At 48.7% G+C, this 19,423-nt stretch overlaps 8 protein-coding genes across 9 annotated transcripts; 4 read left to right on the top strand and 4 right to left on the bottom strand.

Annotated features, from left to right (window-relative positions):
* Nucleotides 1-569: 569 nt before the first annotated feature.
* ONS95_006233 (uncharacterized protein) lies at nt 570-3,066 on the bottom strand. Its single transcript, XM_058499685.1, has 2 exons — nt 2,602-3,066; nt 570-2,545 (listed from the first exon to the last, which is right to left on the bottom strand). Exon 2 carries the CDS (start codon nt 2,530-2,532, stop codon nt 679-681), a length of 1,854 nt encoding a protein of 617 aa, XP_058350729.1. The 5' UTR covers nt 2,533-2,545; nt 2,602-3,066; the 3' UTR covers nt 570-678.
* A 163-nt stretch (nt 3,067-3,229) lies between these two features.
* On the top strand, nt 3,230-5,893 carry ONS95_006234 (uncharacterized protein). The gene is made up of 4 exons (XM_058499686.1): nt 3,230-4,085; nt 4,146-5,176; nt 5,243-5,495; nt 5,561-5,893. The coding sequence occupies exons 1-4, from the start codon at nt 3,853-3,855 to the stop codon at nt 5,670-5,672; spliced, it is 1,629 nt and encodes a 542-aa protein (XP_058350730.1). The 5' UTR covers nt 3,230-3,852; the 3' UTR covers nt 5,673-5,893.
* Nucleotides 5,894-6,168: 275 nt separating this feature from the next.
* ONS95_006235 (uncharacterized protein) lies at nt 6,169-8,177 on the bottom strand. The gene is made up of 2 exons (XM_058499687.1): nt 6,466-8,177; nt 6,169-6,397 (listed from the first exon to the last, which is right to left on the bottom strand). The coding sequence occupies exons 1-2, from the start codon at nt 7,838-7,840 to the stop codon at nt 6,261-6,263; spliced, it is 1,512 nt and encodes a 503-aa protein (XP_058350731.1). The 5' UTR covers nt 7,841-8,177; the 3' UTR covers nt 6,169-6,260.
* Nucleotides 8,178-8,259: 82 nt separating this feature from the next.
* ONS95_006236 (uncharacterized protein) lies at nt 8,260-11,306 on the top strand. 2 transcript variants are annotated; one of them, XM_058499688.1, is made up of 3 exons: nt 8,260-8,394; nt 8,470-8,808; nt 9,149-11,306. In XM_058499688.1, the coding sequence occupies exons 2-3, from the start codon at nt 8,740-8,742 to the stop codon at nt 10,997-10,999; spliced, it is 1,920 nt and encodes a 639-aa protein (XP_058350732.1). In that variant the 5' UTR covers nt 8,260-8,394; nt 8,470-8,739; the 3' UTR covers nt 11,000-11,306. The 2 variants fall into 2 exon arrangements, with proteins under 2 accessions (XP_058350732.1, XP_058350733.1); XM_058499689.1 differs by having other exon boundaries at nt 8,443-11,306.
* A 123-nt stretch (nt 11,307-11,429) lies between these two features.
* On the top strand, nt 11,430-14,479 carry ONS95_006237 (uncharacterized protein). Its single transcript, XM_058499690.1, has 2 exons — nt 11,430-13,455; nt 13,508-14,479. Exons 1-2 carry the CDS (start codon nt 11,662-11,664, stop codon nt 14,414-14,416), a joined length of 2,703 nt encoding a protein of 900 aa, XP_058350734.1. The 5' UTR covers nt 11,430-11,661; the 3' UTR covers nt 14,417-14,479.
* An 854-nt stretch (nt 14,480-15,333) lies between these two features.
* On the top strand, nt 15,334-16,431 carry ONS95_006238 (uncharacterized protein; the record flags this gene model as incomplete). The annotated part of the gene is made up of 1 exon (XM_058499691.1): nt 15,334-16,431. The coding sequence occupies one exon, from the start codon at nt 15,334-15,336 to the stop codon at nt 16,429-16,431; it is 1,098 nt and encodes a 365-aa protein (XP_058350735.1).
* A 1,024-nt stretch (nt 16,432-17,455) lies between these two features.
* Nucleotides 17,456-18,490, bottom strand: ONS95_006239 (uncharacterized protein; the record flags this gene model as incomplete). The annotated part of the gene is made up of 2 exons (XM_058499692.1): nt 17,456-18,224; nt 18,273-18,490. The coding sequence occupies 2 exons, from the start codon at nt 18,488-18,490 to the stop codon at nt 17,456-17,458; spliced, it is 987 nt and encodes a 328-aa protein (XP_058350736.1).
* A 324-nt stretch (nt 18,491-18,814) lies between these two features.
* ONS95_006240 (uncharacterized protein) lies at nt 18,815-19,414 on the bottom strand (the record flags this gene model as incomplete). Its single annotated transcript, XM_058499693.1, has 1 exon — nt 18,815-19,414. One exon carries the CDS (start codon nt 19,412-19,414, stop codon nt 18,815-18,817), a length of 600 nt encoding a protein of 199 aa, XP_058350737.1.
* Between the last annotated feature and the right edge of the window lie 9 nt (nt 19,415-19,423).

Below are 19,423 nucleotides of genomic sequence, written 5' to 3' on the forward strand. Positions count from 1 at the left end.
CCACTTTCCGAAAAGCAAACTTCTGAATCTTGGTCACTGCTTCGTTTACATCCGTGTACTAGAAAAATATTCCAGGAGACGATTGACGGCGAAAAACTATTTCCATGTTTGTCACTGGTATTATCTAGGACCACATTTATGTCGTGTGGGTATCTGCTCTCTGAAGGTAGGAGTTAAAGCACATCACATCCCCGTAATTCGTTTGAAGAAGCGAGACTTGGCATTGTTTTTGTTGACTTTCTACGAATTGCTCCATGTACTTCGACCCAAAGCTATTAGATAAGTAGGATACAACAGCATATGTTGTATATGTCTGGTCACAGATCGACTTCAAGTTCGACGAGAGATGGCGGCATAAGATAAAACGAATGACCGATAAATAACATGTGAGCTCATCACATGTCCCTCTCCGTGAACGAAAGATGCAGATTCATGGAAAGCAGCGAAAGAGTGCTTAATTCGATGAACCATTCAAGTTTAATCAACAAGCACGAGATTTACAACCAAGGCTATTGAGTGGAACGAAGTCGTCACTTCGGAAATTGGAACTCATAATATTCATCCTTCGTCTTCTCATTATCTAATCTGAATTCGCTTTACTTCTCATGTACTACGTCTCAAAATCCCCCGAATTGGTAAGACCAATTCCAATTACAATACATCTTCATCAATCCCCCTCTAAGAAAAGTTCAAAGGCTGATGATGCTCAACCCCGTCCAAAGTCGTCGTCAGCGATCCATTCGCAGAGAAGATGTTGATCATGGCATCAATCTCCGAATGGAATCCACCTGGACTGGTCTTCTTCGTGCCAAACACCTTGCCTGTCTGAATGATATCCGAAAACCAAGAGACACGGACGAGGAAGAAATTTGGAGGGCTAACGGACGAGGTAGCGTTTTCGTACCCGTCGAGAATATGCTTATAGTCGTCGCTGTAGTTGCTGTACCTGACACTCACGCTGTCTGGTGCGTAGACCACATCCGCCGAGCCATGAGCTTTGCCGTACAGCGTATAGTGTCCAGGGGCGAGCGTCAAATCGGCGGGTACCGTGGAGCCTGGAGGGAATGGTGTTGCCCAAGGGATGACGTCTGGAATCTTGAAGACTGGAGCAGGATGCGTGGGGGCATGACCGATTCGTTTGGCGAGCATGACACGATAGTTGGCACCACCCTCAGTGGTCGAAACTGGGCATGGGAGTGGATTGACACCGCCGCACGAGGGAGCAGTGACGAGTGCTTGCCAGTAAACAATCTTTGTTCCATCGAGGGAGAAGCCTCCGTCTGCCCTGCCGTTCCAGTTGGGATCGTTGATGGAGCCACTGCTCAAGTCACCTGCTGTGTTGATACGCTGGCCATAATAGCCGACCTCGCTGCGATCGCCGTAGTGGTCGAGGAGAATTGGCTGGAAGAATCGACGCGGTCCATTGTTTCTGGTCGAGACTGCAAGGAGAACAACAACCAAGTCGAGGATCGGAGGAATGGCGCGCATACCAGACATCCACATCTGGCGGTTGGAGCCACGAGTGTCCATGATGAGATAGTTTTTGTTATCAGCAGAAGATACGACAGGGTCAACATATTCGGGGTGACTGGTGATACGACGCCTGACACCAGTGACTACGTGAATAGCCCAGAGGTCGACATTATTCGCTTCCACATTGGTTCCCAGATAGAGGATCTCTTCTCCATTACCAGACCAACCGCGAAGCTCACCGAGTGAGAGAGGGTTGGGATTGATCTTGAGTTCGTTACCCTCGGCATAGATCGCTGGAGTGCTGTTCGCTTTGGCAAGCAGGTTGACATCAACAAGATCATAACGCGGGACGCGAAGTGAGCCACTGGTTGGTTCAGCATTGAACTGCAGTCTTCCCGTGTAGGTAGACTGTCCATTGGCCGACAGAGAACTCCATAAAATGTGTCTGTCATCTGGATGAAGACGTAGTTCTCGGGGTACGCCACCTCGAGCCGTCGCGTTGGTTGAAATAGGCCAGAAAATGGGATAGATGTTGGTGCCATTGGGGGTGCACGAAGAACCAGCAAGTAGTTCACCATTGCAGTCGAGGACATTGTGTCCCCACAAGATCTTGGTTCCGCCTCGGTACACATGAGGGTAGTCAATCACAGGGTCGAGTGACTGCTTGTTCTCAGCGGGTACGGCGCAACTCATACATTTCCATGCATCGCCATTGGGAAAGTTGGTACCATCAGCCGTGATGAGAATGACTTGAGCACCTGAATAGATGCTGGCAGGATCGGGTGCTGCAGGAGCTCCAGTGAAGTTCACACTGACAACAACATGTTTACCATCTGGGGTGAAGTCACCAGACTGGAAGTCGTAGTTCTCCTGGTAGTAAATGCATCCCGTGCGGCGAGGATTGATTGCTGCGGTGCAAGCGCCTGTTGATGTGTTGCTGATAGCAGGTGGGAGCGTGAGTTGACTGATATCGAAGAATTCCGGGTTTGGAGGATCAGGAACGGTAGTGGCTCCCACAGTTGCCACAAACACTATCGCTTTTGCAATCTTGAAAAACATGATGTGCCAGGATCTGCTTTCGGTCAGTGTTCAGTCGAACACAACCCGGAATTCTCACGGACAACGTACCTGGGGGTGTGGCTTTGTCGGAAACACTTACACACGTCGCGTCCAGATCTGATGTTGCAGTGATGTCTTTTATGCGAGGGCCTTCGTTCCTTTTATATGTAAATCTCACGTACAAAATCCTTCATCTGTTTTTCTCGCTTTTCATTCAGCCGAGCTCATACGCTTCTGCATGTTCATGACGTCCGTGAACTTCGCAACGCATGCCTTTCATCCCAGCATTTTGCCCAGAGCCTTCCCCAGATTCAGTACACTATCGAAAAAGTTCGGATAGAGCTAAGTAGTTTGTGGGGTAGAAGGCCACAGTTGCGGGGTATAAGCCGCTCTGTGATATTCAATGTCAACTCAAGTATTGCTTAAGCGAGATCCGCGATCCATGAGATGCCTGTTACATGAGAGATTATGCTTAAAGGATCCGGGCTAAGCACGGTGCCAATACCCATCAATTTACAATAGGTCATGTTCCTGACTTCGGAGATTTCTTAGACTTCCTTCTCTTAGCTACATGCGTGCTGTGCCCGAGTAAGTGGTCACACCCACATCCCGTGCTCGTATGCGTATACGTATACGTATTCACAAGCGAGCACCCCACCATCCTGTTATTCCGCGGATCTACTCTCTAGCGCTGCGAGTCCAGGAGTGCTGAAGTTCAGCCATGGTGCGTCTAGAGGAACGGATAAACTGCAGATGATGAGTCTTAGTACATCGGATGTTATTCCATGGCCATCTCTTGCGGATAAATCGCCACACATGGCGCTTGTTCCGACTCAGGACTTGCCGTGCCGCTTGTTCCATAGCTGAGTGGCTTTCAAAAACCTGAATGACAGAGCATCCATGTCTCTCAATCTTCACGTTGTTTGTCGTAGAAGGGGCTGTTATTGTTATCCCGAGTTGGCGTTTGTGGAGGCCTAGCGCCGCCCTCTTCTTCCCCGCTCTCCATCCATCTCCGCATTTTGACGCCTCTGCAAGGAGACTATGGTGCCAGACTGACGGTTCTACACGGACGAAACGTCTAGATTCAGAAGCCTGGCGATAACAAAGCTGTCGTTCTATCTTTGGCCGAAGCAAATTCCACAGTACACGGCGAGGCCCATAAAGAGTCCAAGATTTCCACCTTGTCAGAAACAGCAGAGCATCATTCCAAAGGATCATTCATCAAGATTCCTCCTTGACAATACTTTCTGAGTCGGAGCTCACTCTAAGGAATTCAGTGTCCACATCCTCCTCGCTGCACCATTCCCTCCCATCATCACCATGGCCACTCAGCCGATTACCGAGAAGTCTCCTACCGTCACTGACCATGACGAGTATGGCGACGGAGACAATGTCAAAACCTCAGATGCAGTGGCCGATGCTGCCATTCGAGGTCAAGCCATCACAGGCTACGAAGAGTTGACACCATGGCAAACTGCCAAGCACTTCAAAATGGCGACGGCTATCTGCTTTTTCGCTGCCTTCAGCGCAGCCACCGACGGCTACCAGATTGGGTAAGTTTTTGAATCCAACTGCAATTCTTGCTCTGAATCTTTGCTCACTCTTTGCTCTAGTATCAACGCCAGTATCATTGCCAATAAGGGATTCGTGAGGCAATTCGCTACAAAGATAAATGCCAAAGGCGCACCCTTTCTCGAGTCACCTATCCTCAGTGGATGGGCTTCTATCATGTCCGTTGGTCAGATCATTGGTATGATAGGATTATCTTTCTGGACTGTCCGATTCGGTAGGAAGATCGCCATGTACACCTACTGGCTCATACTTGTTGCATCCATTATCGCGGAGACGCGTGCGCGCAGCTGGGAAGGTTGGCTCATCGGAAAACTCCTCGCTGGTATTGGTGTTGGTTGTCTTCAATCTACGATCCCAGCATACATCTCAGAGTGTGCTCCGCCGCGCATCCGAGGTGGTCTGTTGATGCTTTACAGCTTCTGGTGGACCTTGGGCTCTTTCTTCGCCCAGGTCGCCTTGAACAGTCTCAACATGAACAACCCCTACAATTACCTCAATCCCCTTTACTCTCAATGGGGGCAGATCGGATTGATGATAATGATATACATCTTCCTCCCGGAGTCTCCTGCATGGTGCGTCACAGCTGGCAAGATGGAGCGTGCCAAAAAGGCTTTGTTGTATCTCAATCGCGGCCTTGAAAACTACGACGTCGACAAACAACTGGAAATCATCACCATGAATGTTGAGCACGAGCGTGCTCTAGCAGTCGAGCAGAAGAGAGAAAAGTGGTACAATATCTTCCGAGGAACTGATGGTCGTCGTACCGTAACCACCTTGTGGACCAACCTCACTCAGCAGTTCATCGGCCTGTCACTCTTTGGAACCTTTGGTACCTACTTCTTCCAACAGGCCGGTCTCAAACAGCCATTTAAGATCAAGGTCATTACGTCCAGTATCCAAATTGCAACTGTCATTGTTGCCGTTTTCAGCGCTGATAAGATCGGTCGCCGGTATATCGCCTGCTGCGGGACAACCCTTTCCTGGCTCGCCTGTGTGGCTATTGGTGTTCTAGGTGTTGCACCCTCCACTAATGCCTCAACCTACGTTTTCATCCTTTTCGCCTGTCTGTGGAGTATGTGCCCCATTATACCCTCTCTTGCTCTCATCCTTTATGAAAACACTCGCTGACAGTCTGTAGATGTTGGGCTTGCCGCCAATGGTGCCGCCGGATGGGGTTTCATTGGAGAAATTTCCTCTCAGCGCCTCCGTCCTTATACTGCCGGTTTTGGCGCCGCAACAACCTGTGTCGTTGGTGTCGTTATGGGAGTTCTTGTCCCATACATGACTAATGCTGAGAAATGGGATTGGGGCCTCAAGACTGCCTGGTTTTACGTTGGCGTCGGCGCCCCATTCGTGGCTGGCATGTGGTACTTGATTCCAGAGACGAAAGGGTAAGGACTGACCATATTCCTTGTGCATTTCATCTTGATCTGAATCATGACTGACCTTTCTATAGTCGCTCTAGTGCTGAGTTGGACGAGCTCTTCGAGCGTGGCATCAAAGCTTGGCGATTCCATAAGACAGAGACCGCAACCCAACGTCTTATCAAGGAGCAAGAGACAAATTAAATGGGAGGGAATTTGCAGCTGCTCTTGTTTGCGAGCCCTGTTTTGAAAATTTGGCTTGGTAGCGAGACAGTGAGCCTTTTTCTCAGACCTTACGTTTCCGAGAAATAGGTAGCGAGAAGTCAATTGGAACTTAGCTTAGCAGCGCAAAGTCTTTTATTGAAGTTTATGCCACTCTGTTCTGTTCAAAATATACAAGATATTCTGAAACTCTGTTCTGAAAATATGATTCCAAATCGTGCTCACCACTATGGTACTCTATTGCAATTTTCCTGCTGGTCATCATCATCATCATCGTCGAACATTGAAGCCGTGATGCAACAGATAGCCTCCATGAACACGGTCGTTGACAAGATGGTGTCAATTGAGAGGGGCGGAGTATTTGCCCGACACAGAAACTCTACAGTGGCTTTGATAGAATCGCCAGTATTACATAACATGCTGAGTTGTTACGTCGAATTATTCCAGATGTTAAAATCACTCTAAGAAATAAACTACACGATAAATGACCAGAGGAGCAGAATCCAGTAGGGCAAATGCATTTCCACGCCTCAGCTACATACACAGGTTTGAAAGCTACCATCACATTCTCTAACACTCTATTGACCGCGCTCTCCTATCCTTAAAAGTTTTCTTCAAATATGCCGCCGATTTCTTTGGCGTTCGCACCTGAGTGTCGTAGTCTACATGAATAATGCCAAACCGAGCGCTGTATCCTGCGGACCATTCTGCATCAATTCTGTTAGTGCGGGTACTTAAATCAAACATCATCAGCAATAATTCAATGTCAACGTACCAAAATTGTCCATTAAACTCCAAACATAGTAACCTCGAACTGGGACCCCATCTTCATAGATGGCCCGCGAAATCGAATCCAGATACAGTCCGAGATACCGCAAGCGGAATTGATCATCTACCGCTTGCTCCAATGTCATTGAGTTCTCACCCGGACATGGACACCCATTCTCTGTCACGATGATTGGTATTTTGTAACGTTTGTACAGCCAGTTGAGCAGCTTGCGAAAACCGTCGGGCGCAACTCGTAACCACAGCATTCCAGAGACAGGTCCAACTTCCTCTCCTCGAACGTTGAATGAGCCTTCTTCAACATTTCCTGTAATGTCGTCGTCGGCGGGTGGATCAGGAAGAGCCCGCGCAAACTTTGTCGAATAATGATTCAGACCAAAGAAAGGATTCAGAGAAACCGAGTCTCGTAAGAGTTTGAGCTCTTCTGGTGTGAATTTGGGCAGACGGTCGCCCAACTGGGCACGCATCACGGCGGGGTAGTCCTGTCCCAAAAAGATTGGGTCTGCAAACCAACCAAAGTAGAATTCCATCCTGCGCGGTGCGGCGGCTCGGTCTGCTTCGCTGTTCTCATCGAAAGGCTCATACATGTGACCGTTCAGAACAATTGCCGTGGTACCTCCCTGAGATGGCTGGAACTCGTTCGCATATATTTGCGCAACAGATGCGTGTGAGAGGATGATTGTGTGTCCGACCCGCCAGGGTTCAGTTTTCGTATCGAATCCTGTCGCCTTGTTGTGGCCAGGAGCAAGTGAACCGCTGTGGTGTCCAAAAACCGAAATGACATACGGCTCGTTGAAAGTGATCCATTCCTTGACACGGTCTCCAAACCGGGAGAAGCACAAACGTGCATAATGTTCAAAGTCGGCCTTGAATTCGGCTGTATTCAGGAAACCACCATATCGATCGTAAAGAGCTTGAGGAATATCCCAATGGTAAAGAGTGACGGAGGGTTTGATATTGCGTGCCAGTAAGTGGTCGATAAGGTTGTTGTAGAAAGCAATGCCCGCTTCGTTGACTTGGTCATCACGTCCACCGAGAGGGATGATCCGTGACCATGAGATGGAGAAACGATAAACATCGAGATCCAATGCGGCCATCATCTCTACATCTTTGGGCATGCGGTTGTAATGATCACACGATACGTCGGCATTGTCGCTGCTGGTACGTGAAGGGACCAGATGAGAGAAAGTGTCCCAAATCGAGGGGCCTTTGCCGTCCTGATTTGCGCCACCCTCAACTTGATACGCCGCCGTAGCAGCACCCCAAACAAAGTCGTGAGGGAGGGGTAAATCTTCAACAGTCCTCTGTTTGTTCAAGTCACCGTTCTGTGGAACAGCGTCCACAACCTCGCTTCGTTCGAACATTCTGGGTAGAGAAATTCGAGATGGTAATTTCAGCTAAACCGATTGATGTCAACAAGAGAATATATTACAGTAGAGAACAGTTCTCAGGTTAGATTTATGTTTGATCTCTAAAGGCAATTCTGAGGACCCAGAATAGAAATTCCATGTACGGGTAAGTGAGAGAACGAGGTGCGGAAAAACTACAATTCAATAAGCGAGAACAACAAGGATACAGCTGCCCCCTTTTTTCCTCGATGAGCCGAGGTACAATGCTAGTCCGATATCAGCCACTTGACATGAAGCCACGGAACTTTATAACTTTATTATGTACCGCGTGCCGTATACTCGGTACGGCAACAGCCATACGAGAGATATGACTGGAAAATGGCTGATAACTGCCCACAACTGCGGGACAATAAAGACCGGGTAGTGAGCTGGAGGGAAGGGCCAGAATCAAGCAAACAAGTTTATCCGTCGGAGACACTCCTGATTGGGTGTTAGACTTGCTCAAGACACTTCTGACTCGAGCAATTCAGCCCCATACCCACTTTGTGCCTCCCCCATTCTTGTGGAGTGTAAGCCGTCCCCGCAAATGTTGGGACCCCGCATGACCTCTCGTTTAGGATACGGCTACCAACTGCACTCCCTAGCGGCTGGCCAAGCATGGACCTTTAACTGTGCCGTGGATAAATTCCAGCCAGCCCCCCTGCGACCTGCCCTCTCCATTCCCACGTCCGCGGATCTCATTTTCTCGGCTTCTCTTTGATTGCAAGCAAAGCCATATCCACAGCATAGAAGCTTCAGTTGTTATTCACGACGGAGTAATACTATGCGCCATCTCGTTCACTGCATGCTTCAGCTCGTGCTTGTGGACCCCGAGACCCGAGAGCCCGGGTCTGGCGATTGACGAAGACCCGACGATGCCTCGTGAGCGCCCTCTGCAGCGCTTGACTCAGGCCTGTGATTATTGCCGCGTTAGGAAAATCAAGGTATGTGATTGTGTGCTTGAGGAAAGGAATGTGGAACTGAAGAGCTGTTGTCGTACTGGTACACAACAGTGGGGATGAACTCGTATGATCATTCCAGCACGCCACAACTCACAGTTTCTGGCTTCATTTCCTATCCGATCTATTGAAAGTGGCTATTCATCCTAGCCTCGATGAGAGATATTCAAGCTCTGTTTTCTTCTTTTGTTTGCATTGTGGCCGGCAGTTGTAGATCCGAGGATCTTGCATGTAAACAAGGGACAACTTCACGGGCATGATTTGTTGGCGCTGACTTGTTATCGTACTGATCGAAGATTTTGTCAACAGGCTAACTCTCCCTCAGTGTGACCTTCGGCGTCCTTGCTGCGCGAACTGCGAGAATCGGTCGTTGACATGTCACTTCACCCATCAGCAACGGAAACGTGGACCGCGTCCAGCATCAGGGAGTAATAAAGAGAAACGCGCTCACGGAAGCCCTCACCAGGCTCACTTAGCAACACAAGCAAACATATCAGACTCATCAACTCAAAGCGAAAGTGATGGATATCAACGGTCATACCCCGCCTTATTATCTCCCTTACCTTTGGACAGCCGACACGCTGCACAGCAGACGAACCCCGAGAACAGTGTGGAGACGCCGATAAGAGAACGAGAAATCCAGAGTTCTCCATTGAATGCAGATTCCATTTGGCCTCAGAATCAGCAACTATCTCCTTCGGCGCAATTCGCGGCTATTTACCATGATCTGGAAAAAGAAGTGAGCAGCCTTGCCCTGGGCAAAACAATGCACTTGCTTGCAAGAGATTGTGTGGATCACTACTTCGAATGTCTTTACCCACTCATGCCAATTGTATATCGACCAAAAATCGAGCTTGGATTATGTCTTCTACAACCAGGGATCGAACGACGGGAGATGGACCTCGAGGTTTTCACACTTACGGTGGCATTGTGCGCAATAACTGCAGCAGTCGTTCCCAGTACAATCTTCAGTCAAGGCTCTCTTGTCGCCGAGAAGTTCTATTGCACCTCAAAGCGGAGTATGGAGCTGTACCGTCGGATAGAAAAGCCCTCGTCGTCGTCAATTGCGATTCGGTACTTCCAATCCGGATACACACACTCTGTAGGCAAACCGCGAACAACATGGGATGAATTGGAGTCCGCAATCGAGCTTGCTCAGATCATGCGACTACACGAGGAATCGTCCTACGCTGGGATGGATGTTGTGGAAAGTCAGCTATGTCGACGACTCTTTTGGATTCTATTCACTGGCGACAAATCCGCCGCGATTCTTGGGAAGCATCAGATTACACTCGGCCGGTATTTACTGGAAAGCGGCATTACCGTTTGCTACTCGGAGAGTTTGGATGGCGAAGACATCAACATGCGCCTTGATTCAGGAGAGTCCGTACCGCGACTGGTCACGGGATTCAACCTCAACCAAGATGTCTGGCATGCAGGATATCTAGTGCTCTTAGAGATTGAAAAGCTGCGCGAAAAGTACAGAGGTCTCGAAGAGGGAGAAGATGGCCCTCGACGCTTGCCCACGCCAGCTGAGCTCTCGCATATCAGCGACCTCAACATTGCCTTTGAGACTTGTCTGGATAATGCTCCAACTTGTCTCCGCGCAAGCCCTACGCTATCACATTCACCCGAATCGTTCTTCTTCGGCCAGGAGCGGGAAGCGCCTCCTCTTCCTCGTGCGTTTGCCCTTCACCGAATCAATCTCCAAGTCACATACCAGTGCCTACGTCTTGTCATATTGCAGGCCATGGCTTCCAACATCACGCCTTATTACAACGTCTCGCATATTTGGGCTCCCTTCTCACCATTGACCTACATGTCACCGGGAGCAGCTTCGAATTCAGACCATGCTTCTCCAACTCTGGCACGCAATATCAGCACTCCCGAGGAGTCCATACTGGTGCGCGAGCCCTCAGTGCTTCTGCTACAAAAGGTGCGGATCGCGGAAGAAATGTTACATATACTACATACGAGTTCTCTTGAGAATCTACGGCTGAATGGCGAGTCGTGTGTTGAGAAGATCCGGTTGGTAGGTGCGGCGATGCTGGAGATAGTTGATCATCATGGCGACTCGCCGGTCGCTGGTATGGCGTCACGTTTCAAGGAGTTGTATCCACATATTCTGGCGCATTTGCGGTCAAAAGCCTCGGATTCGTTAGCAAGCGATGTTTGAGGAGAAGGAAATAGAGTGACTATGATTCAGACTGGTAACTTGTTGATGTTTAAGCGAAGAAAGTCAACAAAGAAGTAACAGGCAGACAGGGTCTCAACTAATTTTGATTCCGCTTGAAATACCCAGGATTTCCTGCTTATAATTGATATATAGTAAGGCGGAATATCAAGCAAAAAAACCATATCTGCAGCCTTATTTTTTGGCGAATGAAAGAAAAAGAATGCGAACCTCAGCTTGTAGATTGCAATGAACAGAACCTCACACGAAGTTGGCTGCTCCGCAATTAGCTCCTAAAAGCACTGCTGAACTTATTCTTGCGGCTTCAAATCCCAAATCCCACCTTTAATATCGCTCTCAATTTATCCGAGCCGCGGGGTCACTGGGTCCTAATGGTGGGGCAGAAAAGCCGACAGGAGCACTCCAAGCCAAGACTCAACCTCCGGACAGGATCTTCTCCATCTGCTGAGTATCATACCGAGCGTCATACCATGCCACACGAAAGGCTCGGTTCAAGCTACTCCGTAGTCAAAAACCAAAAACCCACTTCTGGATTTCTGTATACCTAAGTACTACTTTCCCAAGGTCGAACAAATGTGAACCTCCATCTTCATTCTCTTTCCATCGTCCATCTTCTACATCCAGCCTACATACTAGGAGATACGATGGCATCAATTACAGACGTCCAATTTGAGCACTACCAACAACGCAACACACTTGGGATTCATGAAACCCACCCTCGTCTATCTTGGAAGTTCTCGAATGCACCTGATGGTTTCCAACAGGAAGGATACGAGATAGAATTTTCCCAGGAGGTAATCTCATCACATGATGTCAAAGTCTCATCCATCAAATGCAATTCAAACAACTCCACGCTGGTTCCATGGCCTCACGATGAACCCCTCACATCTCGTCAGAAAATATCTGTACGGGTAAGGGCCTGGGGAAGCGATGACAACACCACCCCTTGGAGTGATTATTCTCATCTCGAAACAGGCTTATTGAGTCGCGGGGACTGGCAGTGTTCTCGAATTGCGGCCCCATGGGGACCTGGTACCTCGGAACCGGACCCCGAGCAATTGTACAGGAAAGAGTTTGTACTTGATGAAGGTGCTGTTCAGGCTCGGCTCTACATCACTGCTCAAGGCATATACGAAGCAGAACTCAATGGCCAAAAGATTGGCAATCACTTCCTATCTCCCGGGTGGACTGCTTATGATGGTAGACTTCAGTACCAGACATACGATGTGACTGATCTGCTATCTAAGGGTACGAATTGCATTGGAGTCCGTGTTGCTGAAGGATGGTTCTCGGGACGCATAGGGTTTGCTGGTGGCAATCGCAATATTTGGGGTCCTTATACCGCCTTGATGGCCCAATTAGAAGTCACCTACCCGAACGGCGACATCAAAAAGATTCTCTCAGATGGATCATGGACAGTCAAGAAAGGTCCGATCGTCATGGCTGAGATTTACGACGGCGAGAAATACGATGCTACCGATGAAGTCCCAGACTGGTCCAAACCAGGGCAAGAGGATAATCTTGGTCCAGAGTGGCAGCCGGTCTTATCACTCTCTCCTCTACCCGATACCACTGAGCTCACTGCTGGCTTCAGCGAGCCTGTCAGGCGGATAGAAGTCGTCAAGCCAATCGAGAAAACCACCAGCCCTTCCGGGAAAACCATTATTGACTTTGGCCAAAATCTGGTTGGTTATGTCAGGCTGAGCAATATCAAGGGCCCACGAGGCCACGAAATCACTCTTCAACACGCTGAAGTCCTTGAGAATGGGGAGCTTGGAATCAGACCATTACGTATCTGCGACGCGATGGACAAGTACAAGCTAAGAGGAAGTGGTCAAACAGAGACTTACGAACCAAGGTTCACTTTCCACGGATTCCGCTACGTCCAAATCGATGGTTGGGTTAGTGACAACGACTTGTTGGCCTCGATAGAAGCTGTAGTCTGTAATACTGACATGAAGAGCGCTGGTTCTTTCTCATGCTCCGATCCTCTCTTGAACAAGCTCTATTCGAACATCGTCTGGGGAATGAGGGGCAACTTCCTATCAGTGCCCACAGATTGCCCTCAGCGAGACGAACGACTTGGATATTCCGGTGACATAGCAGTCTTCGCTCCAACGGCGACTCTCATCTTCGACTGCTTCAGTATGCTGAAGAACTGGCTCATTGACGTAGAATGGGATCAGACTGTCTTGGGAGGTGTTCCTGCAATGGTCACTCCTAATGCGATGCTTCCAGATCCTGTTTGGTGTAGGAGGAAACCTTGTGCGATCTGGCACGATGTTACGGTACTGTTACCGTGGACACTTTACGAGGAGACAGGAGATACGAGTATTCTTGCTCAACAGTACAATAGCATGATGACCTGGATGAATGTGATACCGAAAAATAACTCTGGTAAAGGACACTTGTGGGACAATTCAATATACCAGCTAGGCGTAAGTTCTTCTGTGTTTCATTACTCATAATCTCAGCTAAACGTTTTTCTAGGACTGGCTCGATCCCGCAGCTCCTTCAGATGCACCTCAAAAAGGAGTCACGGACGCCAAGATGGTTGCAAACGCTTTTCTCATCCACAGTCTCGACCTCATGATCAAAATATCCGCTATCCTGGGCAAAACCAGCGATCATTCCAATTTCGCAGCCGAGTCTCAAGCTGCCAGAAAAGAATTCCAGGACGAATACGTTACTCGTAACGGCCGTCTAGTCTCCGACTCCCAAACAGCGTACGCGCTAGCGATCTGCTTCGATCTCCTCACCCCCACCCAAAGATCTCGAGCCAGCACACGTTTAGTCGAGCTCGTCCGAAAGAACGAATTCAAAATCGGGACAGGCTTCGCAGGCACACCATATGTTACCGAAGCACTAGCCCTCACCGGCAACATCCAAGTAGCATACTCAATGCTACTTGAGAAACAATGCCCTTCCTGGCTATACCCCGTCACCATGGGAGCGACCACCGTATGGGAAAGATGGAATAGCATGTTACCAGACGGCTCCATCAATCCCGGAGAAATGACCTCGTTCAATCACTACGCGTTCGGTGCAATCGCCAAGTTCATGTATGAGCGGATTGCGGGTCTACAGAGACTCGAGCCAGGATGGAAATGCTTCCGCGTTGCACCTGCTGTGGGAGCAGAGTTCACAAATGCTTCCGCTTCTCATGTGACACCGTATGGGAACATTTCCTGTTCATGGACAACGGTTGAGGTGGGAACTGGGCAGGGTAGTACGATGAAGCTTCAGGTTTCTGTGCCTCATGGTACGAGTTGCGAGGTAGTTATGCCCGATGGTGAGGGGGAGAAGGTAGAGAATGTTGGTCCTGGAGATTGGTCGTTTAAGACTATATTCAAGAGGGGCTACGAGTGGCCTGTGTTGGCTCTGGGTCCGAAGAGTTAGACAGCAATTTTACAACTATTTTGCTATCTTGGTCGCTGCCCGCGAATCCTCTCAGTCAACGACATATGATGATCAATCTTCTTTGAGTTTTTATCTTCTGACTTATGAAATTTTGATGAACTTGAGCTGGTACATGCAATCTGGCTGTTGGTTGCAGTCTCGTGGGTCTAGGTCACGCGATTGGGCAAGGCTCGACTTTCTTTGATGTCCCAGAGAACATCAGCCAATAATTGACCTTTGACATTTCCCTCGGTAATGTAACTCCTGTGTTCCTTCGCAATAGCCCCTCTCAACCTGCCAAATTCCTCGCCAGACCTCCTTTCCAGAGCGAGAAATCACTCTCACAGAATTCTATATATATCCGGTATCCACAATATCGGGACAAAGAGTGACCAGATATGGAATATAGATGTTGATCAGTTTCCCGAAATACATCAGGTACCGTGAATGGTCTGCTGCTGATAGATGTTGTTGCGTCAATAGAACGGCTGCTGAGCCAAAAATAGATAAGTTGGAATTGATATGCGACGATGGGATACGATTCTTAAAATATATTCTTTGGCTTCACTTCAAGACGGATGATGACAGCCAATGCAGTGTGGGAAAGTTCTTTTAATAGTTGTGGGAAGAGTGCGTCATGGTTCCTTTCACCACCTTTCAATCAGCCTTTCCCATTTTTCTTTCAACTCAACCGTACTATTATTAGACGATCACGACAGCCAAATATATATCTCGATCAGTTCCCTCCGGATCATAATCTTCCATGTACGACAAACACACATGACTGGCATTTTTGGTATTCGAGGCAGTGGTTTGGCCAGGACGCATAAAGCTCTCACAGGATCAGAGGAGCACCCGAGCATCTTGATCGTGAACGACGGCAATTTGGCAAATCTCCCCCAGCATCTAAGTCGGATATGTCAGATACTACAACACAATCTCAAAATCCCAATCCTCTCAACGAGGAGCAGCGACTCCGCCAGCGCGAGGCCTCCACACCCGCGAGACAATTCAAAGCACAGGTAGAGGAAGAGAGGAGGCGGATTTTGCTTTCAGAACCTTTCGGTTGGGTGAGGATAACCCCACTCGACTTCCTGGACGAGGCTCGAAGAACGGTTAGGAAGCGCTGGGTCGAGCAAGGAATCTGGAATAAGAAGTGGACCTACGAGGATATAGGCCGGTGGAAGCACGAAGAACCACTTGAGCTTGAATCGGAATCAGAGACGGACACAGAAGTAGAATGCTCACTTCCACGTTTCTATATCTTCTCGCCCAGACGCCCAAAGAGCGACGAAGAGAAGAGACGGATTGCAGAGCGATTAGTTGTACGGGAGCGTGAACGCGAGGCTTCTCGTCCATATCATCAGTTTGTCTACCAAGTGTCGAAAGAGCGGGAACGTATCAAGGAGAAATCCGCTGATGGGGAAAGTGTTAATGCTGACGACATTAACACAAAGGCCTACAAGATTGTCAAGAATATCTGGAACAACCAAGGGATGTGGAAAACAAGTTGGGGTATGCTACCTGGAATGTCGTGGAAGCATGAACAACCTTTGGAGGAGATGGTTCGGGAAGAGATGGTCGATGATCCTGTTCCAGCGAACCCAGTTGTGAACGCCAGCCATGATGCACCTCCTATCCGACTCTTTGGGTCTTCTCCTATCCAACTCTTTGGGCGTTCTTCTCCCGTTCAAGTGCCTGTTGCCTTGAATTCTTCTCAACAAGGACCACCAACAGACGTTGCTTCAGACGAATCAGAGAATGCCGACGTCGAATGTTCTCCCTCATCGCCGGATTCATATCCACCCAGTCTAGGTAAACGGGGTTTTCGTACTAGTACGGGGCAGGCACAGCTGTCAGAGAAGAGAAAAGGCTCTCAAAAAGATGGGCAACCGGCAAACGCATCTCTTGGCCCATTCCATCCATCAAAAGTCACAAAAGCGTCTGCAAAACCTCAGGGCGTAGTGAAAAAACGAGATGCGAAGATCTCACGGGGGAAGGGAAGGAAAAATTGAACAGTTACAGGCCCAACGGAGCTTTCTTTTTTCAATGAATCGTCTTGTCGGTCTCTTTTAGGGACCATCTAGTTTCTGGACTTGTGGGTGGGCGAAGGGGGAGCGAAAATTACTTCGATACAAGATACCAGATCATTTAGTTTCATTACTGCGCGCATGTACACTTCAGCTCCATTGTCCAAATTTTTCACATCGTCAAATCATTGAAATCTCTCAAACAGTACACAACAACCACCATTTCCCCTTCCACTTCCCTTCCCTTCTTCCTCTTCTTCGTTCCCTAATTCACAACCCTCTCTCCTCCCTGCCATCCAGTCATCCATCACAGTTGGGTTTTGCATGGAAGGCGTTTATGGGAGTTCTTCAGTGGAGGAGTAGTTTGCACTTTCACTTACGTGGCGCACGAGAATGTAAGAGGATAACGTCCAAGAAGCAGATTTCTTCCATCAATCTCGTGTTTCCCCTCCTACATGAAACCCTCCAAACGGAGAACGGACTTCGAGTTCCGTTGTAGAATATCTGGTGGTTGAAACAGTCACAAAAACTTTCATTTAGTAATGATAGGTCACCAACAATGACAAAATACCACTTACATTCGTAGGTGTTAAGGTCATAATGGTATGTGCTTGTTTAACGGATGTGTTGAAAGTAAACGACCGAGGCATTGTTCGAAGTTTTATTCGAAGTTTTGTTCGAAGTTTTGTTCGAGGACTTGATAAGTGGGAATATCTCAGCCACGAGACGAATCTGAATACAATTCGAAAGAACCGAGTAGGGTTAATCTTGCAAAGTCCCTGGAATGCCGTCGTATAACGTCGATGCAGCTTCCCTGTTTTCCAACTTATAATCGCCTAATCTCTAGTCCATCTAAAAGCGATACAGTTATAAACCTAGCGAGATGGTCAGCTCTCTTTGAAGTCAGAGTTTGGGATCCCCGCAAATTGCTCCCTACTACTCTTTCCAATCACAAATCTTGACCAATTGACCTGATGCAGCCCCCTCCCGCTGCAAAATGTAAAGTTGTTTAGCCGTTTATGTCTCTAGCATTTACGCTGATGCCACTCTGGATCAGGGTTCTGACCAAGTCACAATTGTTATTCTGTACCGCGTGGTGGAGCTTCGTCATTCCCAAGTTGTCTTTGTCCTCCAGGTTCAGTGCTACCACATGTTCACTGATAGTCTCTCCGCTGTGTTCTTGTCTCAGATCTGCGGCTTCAGCATCATATTCTTCAGGATCCAGGTCCTCATCGACCAGAATGCTGTACATGGATGCACGTGTGATTCCAGAAGCCTCATTCTGTCCACCATCCTCCAAAGGTTGGTCGCTGGCCACGCTCTCCACGTCCTCGTCCTCCTCAATTGGAAGTTTTTGAAGTGCGAGTAGAGCGATTTCCTTCATATGACCAGCAACGTGAGACTGGAGAGCGTCGCTCGAGAAAACGGCGCTAAAATCGACTTGTCCCGTTGCTTGAAAATCGTCGCCAAATGGACACTCTGACACTTTGTCAACAGCTAGCCTCCGTGCCACTTTGCTAAGGATCGCGACGCGGTTTTCAGGCACGCCGTGCTCTTTGATTGAATGCTCCTGGTACCGAGCCTCTTGATCAAAGACGATTGGTTCGTGAGAAGGAGACCTGCACTCCCACATGTGCCCGTGAGCTGTCTGAAGGTGGCTGGACCAGGCTTTCGACGTTTCGAATGTGAGCGGATTTGTCTCGTGCCCTTCATGATCTGTCTCAAGGCAATGTGGAAAAACACAAATGAAAGGCTCCAGGTCCCCAATAACGTGATTTCTGATGTATATCAGCTATAACCCTGGGTAGCCGGACTGATTCACTTACTGCCATAGCAATGGTCTCGTATTGTTCTTGAATTCAATAATGACGCCGCAGTATGGACACTGCTGCGTCTGCGGTATGGGGGGAAATGACAGCTTGTTGTTCACAACAGCAGATTTAGCTCGGGGAATCTCAGTTGTTGATTTGGCATAGAAGGCAGCAACGGCACTTTCTCGAGCAGTAGTTGCGTTCGTTGCTGGCACTGGCGAAGGGCCTCGCATTTCGTCGGTCACTCCAGCCTTTGGTAATGCACTGGGTGCAAAGCGTACAGCTGGTGCAGTCCCGGTCACTTTCGGGAGTTTAACAACGGCTGATGTCGTCTCGGGGCTCTGGATGGTCAGATCAATCCGCCTTCGATGAGAGCGCTGATAACACAGTCGCCGAAGTCGCAATGCGTTGGCTTCGACCAATGTCGAGCAGAGGGTTTCCGGCGCCTTTGGGAATAGGAACTCAATATAGCACTTGGTGTAGAGACGTAACTCTTCCACGGCCTTGTTTACCTCTTCGTCGTCTCTGTACCTTTCAATCTTACGAGCCCGGTTGGGTTAAGCGGATTTTCGAACAGCATTGTGGAGACGGAAAAGCCGCGTCAATGTTCCATCGATTGTCTCGGTAATGTTCAATACGTTCCTTTCTACTGGATCGACATCGCTCTTTGAATCGTCAGTGTCGCTGTCGGCTTTCCTCATGGCTCCGGCATCGACATGCACTGATATGCGTTGTTTCTTTCTGCTCGAACATTGTGGTCGATTGTCAATTGGCTTCACTGTTTCCAGAGTTCCATTAACTTTGATCTTCATTCCAACCCAAGGGGGTAGGAGTAAACACTGATGAGACAGCAAGCCGTCGCATATGATGCTCAGGAGCTGATGTATAATATCGGCGGATATAGGACTGTACCGGAGTCTGTAGTCAAGCGAGACATTGAGCGGCCCGAACACGTCCATATTTGCTGCCCACAGAGAAAAGCGTGCAAGTTGGTCGTCTATGATACTAGGGTCTGGCACGATATCTGGCATGTCCATGTACTTGTGGAAAAGAGACTGGCATTGCCTCGCATGTTCTGCGATGGTTGAGCTCAGCTGATCATCTTGGAGGAAGACATCTTCCACAGACTCATCTCCAACGCGATCGAGACTTTCCATGGTTGGAGG

The sequence above is a fragment of the Cadophora gregata genome (genome assembly GCF_030347475.1).
Source record: "Cadophora gregata isolate MNR1 chromosome Unknown scaffold_17, whole genome shotgun sequence".
Taxonomy (NCBI): Eukaryota; Fungi; Ascomycota; class Leotiomycetes; order Helotiales; family Ploettnerulaceae; genus Cadophora; species Cadophora gregata.